At 56.7% G+C, this 10,132-nt stretch overlaps 1 protein-coding gene across 1 annotated transcript; it reads right to left on the bottom strand.

Annotated features, from left to right (window-relative positions):
• Positions 1-7,037: 7,037 nt before the first annotated feature.
• ACTG1 (actin gamma 1) lies at positions 7,038-9,849 on the bottom strand. Its single transcript, XM_003357928.5, has 5 exons — positions 9,760-9,849; positions 9,016-9,384; positions 8,286-8,724; positions 8,009-8,190; positions 7,038-7,917 (listed from the first exon to the last, which is right to left on the bottom strand). Exons 2-5 carry the CDS (start codon positions 9,376-9,378, stop codon positions 7,774-7,776), a joined length of 1,128 nt encoding a protein of 375 aa, XP_003357976.1. The 5' UTR covers positions 9,379-9,384; positions 9,760-9,849; the 3' UTR covers positions 7,038-7,773.
• Positions 9,850-10,132: the final 283 nt, after the last annotated feature.

Raw genomic sequence — 10,132 nt, 5'->3', positions numbered from 1 at the left:
GGCAGAGCTGGGATTCAGACCAGCAGGCTGGCTCTGAGGCCCTGCTCCTAACCGCTGCCCTCACGGCTTCCCGCCTGTTGGGGTGGCCTGCCATCATCCATGACCCCCACGTCACCCACCATGCACTGGCGCCGGCCCCAGTCCCTCAGATCACGGCTGCCACCCCTGCAGGTGATTGGTCAGGCAGTCCACCTCCCAACCAATCAGAACAGTTCTCTCCGACCAGGCCCCTGCTTGGAGGTAGTGAGTTTGGATCCAAACCTGGCTGATCCTCCTGAGCAGTGTGGGCCAGAGGTGCAGATCTGGTGGTGCCGCAGTTACTCTGCCGCCTTGTAGAAGTCAGCACAAACACAAACCAGACGTCAGGGATGAGCAGAGCTGAAACAACGTTAAGAGAAACTTGTGTTTGCAGAGTGGCTGCTGCAACACCAGACATCACATATGCCTCCATGGCGAAGGCACGAAGACGGAAGACGCAGTGCCGGTCACATCTGCCCCCTTTTATAAGGAGAGAGAAACCTCTCCTAGAAGCCCCTGCAGTGGACTCTCCCTTGGGCCTTGTTGTGCAGGACTGGGCGTGCGACCTCCCACCCTGTGGGGGATGCTGAGACAGCAGGGAGCTAGGTGGTCGTGGCTGGCACTGGCAAGAAAGAAGTGGGAGTGAATATAGGAGGGGGCAGAAGGCAGAGGTGAGAAGACCCTGCAAAACCAAGCAGAAGAGGAATTTTTTTTTTTTTTTTTTTTGTCTTTTAGGGCCGCACCTGCGCATATGGAATTTCCATATGCCAACGCCACAGCCATGGCAACTTGGGATCCAAGCTGCGTCTGCAACCTATACCACAGCTCATGGCAACGCCGGATCCTTAGCCCACTGAGTGAGGCCAGGGATCGAACCCGCATCCTCATGGATGCTGGCCGGGTTTGCTAACCGCCGAGCCACAGCAGGAACTCCCCAAGAGGAATCTTTTAACAAGATTCCAGGAGGCTCACAGATGAGCAAGGGGCGGGGGGCGGGGGGGGGTCAGAAACGAGGTTTGTGGAGCTAAGTGGGAGGCTTGAGATTCTGCTGCAGAGCTGCTCCAGCCACATCCACGCAGCAGGATCCCAAGCAAGAGCCACACAGCAAGAGTCTACTAGACCCACTGCCACCCCTGCCGTCTTCCTCCTGTTGGTCCTCCCAGCACCTGCTGCCAGAGCGGGGTCTCTGCTGCCTCCACTTGTGGCGTGATTCAGGTTTGGCTGTGAATGTGCTGGGTTTCTGGAACGTGGGCCATTAATTTGATTAAAAAGGAGTTTCCGTGAGGGTCCCCTGGTGGCCTCGCGGTGAGGACTCGGCACCTTCACTGCTGTGGCCCGTGTTCCATCCCTGCTCTGGGAACTGAGATCCCACATCAAGCCGCCGCCTGCCATGGCGGGGCGGGGGAGGCATGTCCTTAACCTGCTGGGCATCAATTGGCACAACGTTTTGGAAAGCGAGTTTTCAGTACGTACGAAAAGCCCACACATGGCTGTGCCCCTGTGGCCCAGGGAGCAGTGGGGAACGGCTGATACGCTGGTTGTCATCACAGGGCTGATTCTAACCCCAACCGGTGGCAGCCACCTCGTTTCCCAGTGAGGAGAGTACATGCGTCCTGGTCCAGCCCGTCTCCCCAAAATACTGGATAATCTGGGGAACTGCTTGGGTCATAATAGCAAATGAAAGAAGCAGGATGGCCGTGTGGTCGGGTAAAGCCCGAGGAAGCGTTATTTACTGAAAGCAAGAGACCAGGTGCGCAGCCTGCCCGATTGGAATTTAGTTGGCAGAAAGGTTTGGAAGAGTCTTCACTTTTTTTTTTGTCTTTTTTGGGGAGGGCTGCACCTGCGGCACATGGAGGTTCCCAGGCTAGGGGTCCAGTCGGAGCTGTAGCAGCTGGCCCACACCAGAGCCACAGCCACGCGGGATCCGAGTCACGTCTGCGACCAGCTCACAGGAACGCCGGATCGTAAACCCACTGAGTGAGGCCAGGGATTGAACCTGTGTCCTTGTGGATGCTAGGTGGGTTCGTTAACCGCTGAGTCATGACAGGAACTCCAGAGTCTCCACGTTTAAACGGAAATGTCCCCATGAAAATTAGGAAAAGACTTAAAATGCGAGAGGTCTTTGAAGAAAGCTCAAGGTTGATTGGCTGAGTCTTGAGGACACGTGCATTACGAAGGTGTAAGGCCCGTCATTGTGTTATGTGTAATCGTAAGAGTCTTATGGAGTTCCCGTCGTGGCGCATTGGAAACGAATCTGACTAGGAACCATGAAATTGTGGGTTCAATCCCTGACCTCGCTTGGTGGCTTAAGGATCTGGCGTTGCTGTGAGCTGTGGTGTAGGTCACAGACGGGGCTCAGATCTGGTGTTGCTGTGGCTCTGGCGTAGGCTGGCAGCTGTAGCTCCAATTCGACCCCTAGCCTGGGAGCCTCCATATGCCGCAGGTGCAGCCCTGAAAAGACAAAAAGACAAAAAAAAAAAAAAGGAAGAAACTTAAAGCCACCTCAGTAGCCATGAGTAGGTCGGTAGTTAACTGATGACAGATTTCTACAGCAGAATACTATGTAGCCATGAAGAAGGTATATTTGAATGAATTGACACGGAAAGATGTCACTAACACGTCAATGCAAGAAAACCCAGATCATGGAAGAATATGTCCTCTATGCCTAAAAACATGTCAACATATATACGACAAAGGCTAGAAGGGACTTCTACTTCCAGCCATCATGGGGAAACCGGTGTGGATTCGCCCTCCTGCCACAAACAACTAGAAAACTGGAACGATAACACACGAGGGAGCTGTTTTTCGACGCTGGACAACAGGCGGACCAGGACTGTGAACCCTGAGGAAGGCGCCTGCACATGCGAGGCCTCCAGTGACCTCGACTTTCTGTTTGGAGGCAGTTTCTGGGCCGAGGCACGGAACACAGAGGTCTTGGGAGCTGAGACACAGAGACTGGAGTTTGGAGAGGCTGAAGGTGTTGACATGTGCAAAGCAGAGTGTCCAAGGAGGCGGCTGTGCAGACAGTGAGTCCCAGAAGTCCACACAGAGGTCCCTTCATCATGACTCTTACCCTGTGCGCGTGTCCGGGAAACCCCGTAAGACTCAGCAAAGAACAACTTCGGGAGAGCCGCGACGCTGAGCAATTCCCAGAGCTCAGGACCCAGAGGAAGTTGGGTTCCCAACAGACCTCATTAAACACCCGGGGCATTTCACGGAGATTCCATAAGAGTCATACTACAGCCATGCTGAACCAGAATCCAAGGCTGGTCTGGACTCACTCTAGCAAAGCTTTATTTTATTCTTCTTTTTCTTCTATATTTTTTAGGGCTACACCTGAAGCATATGGAAGTTCCCAGGCTATGGGTCGAATTGGAGCTGCAGCTGCTGGCCTACACCACAGCCACAGCAGTGGCCTCCCAGCTGCATCTGCGACCTGCACCACAGAGGCGTTGTTTCTGCTGCTCTATGATGGGGACTTCTGTACTATTTAAAAGTTCCTATCTGGGAGTTCCTCTTATGGCTCAGCAGAAACAAATCCGACTAGGAACCATGAGGTTTCGGGTTCGGTCCCTGCCCTTGCTCAGTGGGTTAAGGAGCCGGCATTGCCGTGAGCTGTGGTGTAGGTCGCAGACGCGGCTCGGATCCCGTGTTGCTGTGGCTCTGGTGTAGGCCGGTGGCTACAGCTCCAATTGGACCCCTAGCCTGGGAACCTCCATATGCCACGGGAGTGGCCCTCAAAAGCAATAAATAAATAGATAGTTCATATTTGTTCACAAGTTTAAAACAGAACTTAAACTTAATAAAGAAGGAGGAGATGACATAAATGAGGCCAAATGGAACTTCTAAAGCTGAAAAAAAAAATCTGAAATTAGGAACGAACCACAGGTGGAGAGACACAAGGGCTTACTGCAGAGCTCAGAGAACTGTACCAGTACCCTGGGACAAACTGTAACGGAAAAGAACATGAAAAGCATAGATATGAATGTAGCTTCAGAAAGGCGTGTCTAGAACCGAGTCGTTCTGCTGTACAGCAGAAGCTACCACAACGTTGTAAATCAACTGTCCTTTAATAAAGTTTCAAAAAAAAAGGAGCCACGTGGACCTCACAGCAGATAGAGAAGCAAATCCAAGTATCAGTGGACTTGGGGACACAGTACAAACTATCCAAATCAAATCACTGACAGGGCGTTTCCCATGGGGGCTCAGCGGTTAATGAACCTGACTAGCATCCATGAGGACGCAGGTTTGATCCCTGGCCTTGCTCAGTGGGCTAAGGATCCAGCGTTGCCCTGAGCTGTGGTGTAGGTCACAGAACCGCTCAGATCACATGTGTCTGTGGTGTAGGCTGGCAGCTGCAGCTCCAATTGGATCCCTAGCCTGGGAACCTCCACATGCTGTAGGTGTGGCCCCAAAAAGCAAAAAAAAAAAAAAAAAAAAAAAAAAAAAATCACAGAGAGGGAAAAAGAAATGTGAAAAATGAATAGAACCTCAGTGGGCCTATAGCAATCAACCTACATGCAATTGGAATCGCAGGATAGGGGATGAGAGGAAAAAAATTTTGAAAAAATAATGGTTAAAATTTCTCCAAGTTTGTTGAAAACTATAAAGGCACAGATCCCGAACTTGACAAATCCCAAGCAAGAGAAAGATAAGGAATACCACGTCAGGACTTATCTGAGTCAAAATTCTGAAACCAATGATAAAGAGAAAAGCTTAAAAGCAGCAAAGGAAAAACACGTTTTATTTAGAAAAACAAAGATAAGAATGACTACAGATTTATGATAAGAAACAATGCAAATCCGAAGACAACTGAAGGACACGTTTAAAAATGGCTAAGGAGCTCCCACTGTGGCCCAACAGGATAGGCAGCATCTTGGGAGCACGAGGATGCAGGTTCAATCCCTAGCCCGGCACAGTGGGTTAGGATCCGGCATTGCCACTGGTGTGGCTTAGGCAGAAACTGCGGCTCAGATCTGACCCCTGGCCAGCCATATGCCCCAGGGCAGCCAAACAGTAAATAAATAAAAATAAAAATAATTAAACACAGCTAACCCCCCCCAAAGGACCCTCACTTATGACTTTAGATTCTATATCCAGAGAAACTTCTCTTCAAAAATGAAAGCAAAATGGGAGTTCCTGCTCTGGTGCCGTGAGTTAAGAATCTGACTGCAGTGGCTTGAGTTCCTGCAGGCACAGGTTTGGGCCCCAGCCCCTGCAGAGTGAGTTAAAAGGATCTGGTTGTGTAGGTCGCGGCTGCCACTTGGATTCAGTCCCTGGCCCAGGAACTTCCATATGCCGTGGGTGCAGCCAGAAAAAAAATTTTTTTTAAAAATACATAAAATGTATCCAGGGCCGAAGTCACCATCGACGGGGGGGAAGTGGATCAGCCCCCAGAGAGGGGCCGCCCATGGCAAGTGCTACAAGACGGCGGGCGTCGTGAGCCAAGGCGGGCCTCTCTGAAGGGCCTCCCCACCGCCACAGCAGGGAGCTGAAAGGAGGAAGGGGAATGACACCTGGATGGTCACGGGTGGGGGGGACAAGGCTGCAGCCAGCACAGCTGGGGGGCCACGAGACCCTGTGTGCAGCGGGCAGCCCCAGCAGCGGCGGGATGGAATCCCACCCCAGCTGTGACCTGAGCGGCAGCAGTGACGATGCTGGATGCAGTGCATAGACCCACGCTCCCTGTCCTTTGGCAGAGCCGGGCATTCTGGCGCAGGCAGGGCGACCTGGAGCAATGATGCTGACAAAGGCGAGCTTTCTCCCCAGGGGCCGGGGGAGGCCCTCTCTCTCGGGCACTAAGGGAGGTAAGTGCTACCTGGGGCCCAGGGTGGTGTGCGGAGCTCGCCAACAGGATCTGCCAGGCCCCGAGCCCGGAGCCTCTCCCCCACCCTGCTCCCTCTTCCAGTGGGTAGCGAGCGTGACGCGGTTTCCCATCTGGTTACTGTCCCCAGAGCGCCACAAAGGGAAGCCAGGGTCTTTCATCTGCAGAAAGCTTGCCACCCCCCAGGAGCAGGAAGGCGGGAGGACGCATGCTGCTGCCCGGGTGCCGGGTGGAGGGGCCTCTGCAGAGGAGGCAGGCCCTGGGGCCCCACTCCAGGAAGGGCGAATGGAGCTGGGATCACAGGCAGCCCAGGCACCTTTCTCCTCCCCGGTCCTGAATGTGTGAACGTCTGCCCGCCTCCCCATGCCTTCGCCCAGTTCCCTCATCTACTCAGGCTCCCAATCTGACTTTCCAGCGGAATGCTGCCCAGGGCAAAAAGGTCATCCCTGACCCGTTGCTCCAGGGGTGCTAACAGGGTCCCTGTGGGCAAGGTGACAGACTGGAGCAACTCAGGAGGGGCCCTTGGCAGGGCCCACCTCTGCTCCCAGAGAGCCTCTCCCTACATCCCTCCGTCATGTGCTCCTGACCCAGCCTAACAGAGCCCCCTCCCCAACCAGCTGGAGAAGTGTGCTTCCCCGCGGCAAAGGCACAAAAGGTTTGTGCTCCAAAAACAAGTTCTTCCAAACCTTTCAGCTTTTTCCAACCTAAGACATCTTAGAATGAAGTTTGAAAACCTGCTATAGCTACTCTGGAGCACAAGCCCAGGCGCTCAGAGCCTGAGTCGCACTCGGGACCCTAGGTGGCCTCTATCCTGAGCTGCAGGGCCCCACTGCTCAGCCTGCGGGCTGGTTCATCCACCCCCGGTCGCCCCACTGAGAGGGGCAGACCAGGCGGCCAGCCCTACCCCACGCGCACCTGCAGATAAAGTCTTGCCCTTTGCAGCTGCGAGGGCTTCTTGGCACCTCAGCCCTACTGCCAGGTAGGGAAAGCCTGTCTGTAGACTGCCCCCCACAAGCAAGCTTGGGGGCTCGGTTCCCTTCCCCAGCAGCCCACCCCCGGGGGGCAGAGGCGCGCTGCACACATGTTCAGGGACCACTGGTTCTCAACACACCCAGCCCACCTCTGGTTTTCCCAAGTCAGACCGCGGGCCCCCCATTGGTGGGGAAGCCGCCCCGCGCCCAAGCAGGAGCCGGCGAAGGGTTTACTGCAGCACTTTATTTCCTCACAATGACGCGTTGCTGGGGCCTAACGTTCTCACGTGACAGTAGAAAACCAAAATCTGTTGTCATCTCTTAAGGAATTGAGAATTGCGTACAAAAACCTTACATAAATTAAAAGGATGAATAAATTTACAGGTGTGAATGCAAACGCTTCCAACTCAAGGCAAGTTAACAACCCACGGTTTTCTGGCGGGCAAACATCGGGGAAGAAAGGACAGTGGGTCCTAAGGCTCGGACCTTCCCAACCCCGTCAGACCGGCAAGACAGAAATGACAACTGGTTCAGGACTCTTGCCAGCCTCGAGAGAAATCCTGGAATAGGAGCTCGGACACATGAATACCCTGCACAGATCGGAGAGACTCCGTCTCAGATTCTCAACCAGCCAACGGATTTCTCTTCCACGATAAACAGGTTCTCACCTCAGCCACGAGGTGACAGAGCCGCGTGTGTGTAACTAGGGGTTTAAATCAAAGATATGCACAGGGTATTAAACAGAGACCAAGGGAAGAGTTAACTCGAGTACAAGGTCAAAATCAGCAACAAGGTCTACAATCCAGTGCTGATACCAGATACAAGCTTCAAGGACAAATTTCTTTTCAAAGGCTTATTCCAGTTTCAGGAGGCTGGCATGAGGTGTGTACATTTGCCAGGGCAAACTTTATTTCTGGATTAGCTCATGCAGCAAATGCTACGCATCTGCTCGCAGTCCGTCTAGAAGCATTTGCGGTGGACGATGGACGGGCCCGACTCGTCGTACTCCTGCTTGCTGATCCACATCTGCTGGAAGGTGGACAGCGAGGCCAGGATGGAGCCCCCGATCCACACCGAGTACTTGCGCTCGGGAGGCGCGATGATCTGGGGAGACAAGGGCGGGACTTCAGTCTCCGGCAGCCAAGCCCTGGGTCCCAGCAAGGCCGCCTGCCGACCCCACGGCCACCCGACTCACCTTGATCTTCATGGTGCTGGGCGCCAGGGCCGTGATCTCCTTCTGCATCCTGTCGGCGATGCCGGGGTACATGGTGGTCCCGCCAGACAGCACCGTGTTGGCGTAGAGGTCCTTCCTGATGTCCACGTCGCACTTCATGATCGAGTTGAAGGTGGTCTCGTGGATGCCGCAGGACTCCATGCCTGAGAGGCCGACAGAGCGCCCCCTTAGCGGTCCCCCGTGCAAGGGGACGAGCCCCCGGGCCCCCCCCAGGCAGGCCGCGCTGCCCGACACCTACCCAGGAAGGAGGGCTGGAAGAGCGCCTCTGGACACCGGAAGCGCTCGTTGCCGATGGTGATGACCTGGCCGTCGGGCAGCTCGTAGCTCTTCTCCAGGGAGGAGGAGGACGCGGCGGTGGCCATCTCCTGCTCGAAGTCCAGGGCGACGTAGCAGAGCTTCTCCTTGATGTCCCGCACGATCTCCCGCTCGGCCGTGGTGGTGAAGCTGTAGCCCCGCTCCGTGAGGATCTTCATGAGGTAGTCGGTCAGGTCCCGGCCAGCCAGGTCCAGACGCAGGATGGCGTGGGGCAGGGCGTACCCCTCGTAGATGGGCACCGTGTGGGTGACCCCATCCCCAGAGTCCATGACAATGCCAGTGGTGCGGCCAGAGGCGTACAGGGACAGCACGGCCTGGATGGCCACGTACATGGCCGGCGTGTTGAAGGTCTCGAACATGATCTGGGAAAGGCAACGGCTCCTTAGTCAGAGAAGGGACCCCGGGCCACCCCATGCTACACACCATGCCGACATGCCACAAACGTGATGTGATGTGTGGAGAAAAGAAAAGGAAGCAGGCAGAAACACAAACGAGAAACCTTGAGACTTCAGGAAGGAAATGCCAGGAGAAGAACAGAACCCTGAAAATATCGAAAGAAACACTTGAATTTCAGGAAAAAAAAACCCAAAAGCTCAGCACTAAACGACTCATGAAACGGATGGAAACGGCCCACTGCACCCGGCAGCGCCTACCTGAGTCATCTTCTCACGGTTGGCCTTGGGGTTCAGGGGGGCCTCCGTGAGCAGCACGGGGTGCTCCTCGGGGGCCACGCGCAGCTCGTTGTAGAAGGTGTGATGCCAGATCTTCTCCATGTCGTCCCAGTTGGTGACGATGCCGTGTTCGATGGGGTACTTGAGGGTCAGGATGCCCCGCTTGCTCTGAGCCTCGTCGCCCACGTAGCTGTCCTTCTGGCCCATGCCCACCATGACACCCTGGTGTCGGGGACGCCCGACGATGGACGGGAACACGGCCCGGGGGGCGTCATCCCCAGCAAAGCCAGCTTTGCACATGCCGGAGCCATTGTCGATGACCAGCGCGGCGATCTCTTCTTCCATGGCGATCTGCTCAAAGGCACGAGCGGCTCAGGCGCGCCCAGCGGCGCCGGGACGGCCCCTGCAAAGGCCCTGCCCGCGAGACGCTCCGCCTCCCCCCGGCCCGGCAGCGGAGAAACCGCCCGGAACCGGGGCCGCCTTTTATGTAACCCCCCCGCCCGCCGCCGTTCCGCGGCGGCGCGGCCCAGAGCGCTCGGCAGTGCGGCCGGACCCCACCCAGCTCCCGCCCCCGAGGGCGCCCCCACTGCGGACCCCGGGGGCCCGCCCGGCCGCCCCTTTTGTTCCCAGCGGCGGTGAAGCCGGGCCTCTGGGGCCGGGGCCGGGCCTGCGGAGGAGCGCGAGAGCCGGACACCGGGCCGGAGCTGCGCAGGCCTGGTCACCTACCGGCGGAGACGGCGGCCGCGGGGCGCGGAGGAGCGAGCGGAGGAGCGGCGAGAAGACACGGAGCGCGGGCCGGCTGCGGCGAGCGAGACCGACCGCGGCCTCCCCCGCCCCTATTTAAGCGGAGCGGGGGGCGCGCGCGGCCCGGCGGCGCGCGCGGCCCCAGAACATGTCCATATATGGCGATCTTTCCGAACGCCGGGCGCCCATTGGCCCGGCCGGCCGGGGCACGTGGGGCCCCGCGCCCGGTCCCGCCCCCTCCCGCACCGCCCCCAACCGCCCCGCCCGCGCCGCCCCCGCGACCCCGCGCGCGAGACCCCGTGCGGGGCAGGCTAGCCGGCCGGGCTGGCGATTCCCCCCACCACCGCCCCCGGGG

This window comes from Sus scrofa, chromosome 12 (genome assembly GCF_054392235.1).
Source record: "Sus scrofa isolate SSC_HxYL_T2T_F1_AM1 chromosome 12, Sscrofa_HxYL_maternal_Yorkshire_Landrace_v2.0, whole genome shotgun sequence".
NCBI lineage: Eukaryota > Metazoa > Chordata > Mammalia > Artiodactyla > Suidae > Sus > Sus scrofa.
Note: the sequence above shows the minus strand (reverse complement) of the source record. Positions and strands in the feature narration are given on the sequence as shown.

Excerpts from the sequence above, each read along its gene's own strand:
- ACTG1 (XM_003357928.5), bottom strand. The coding sequence starts at position 9,378 with ATGGAAGAAGAGATCGCCGCGCTGGTCATCGACAATGGCTCCGGCATG. Across the intron at positions 8,191-8,285 it reads CTTCCAGCCCTCCTTCCTGG|GCATGGAGTCCTGCGGCATC; the intron begins GTAGGTGTCGGG and ends TCGGCCTCTCAG. Across the intron at positions 7,918-8,008 it reads CCAGCACCATGAAGATCAAG|ATCATCGCGCCTCCCGAGCG; the intron begins GTGAGTCGGGTG and ends TTGTCTCCCCAG.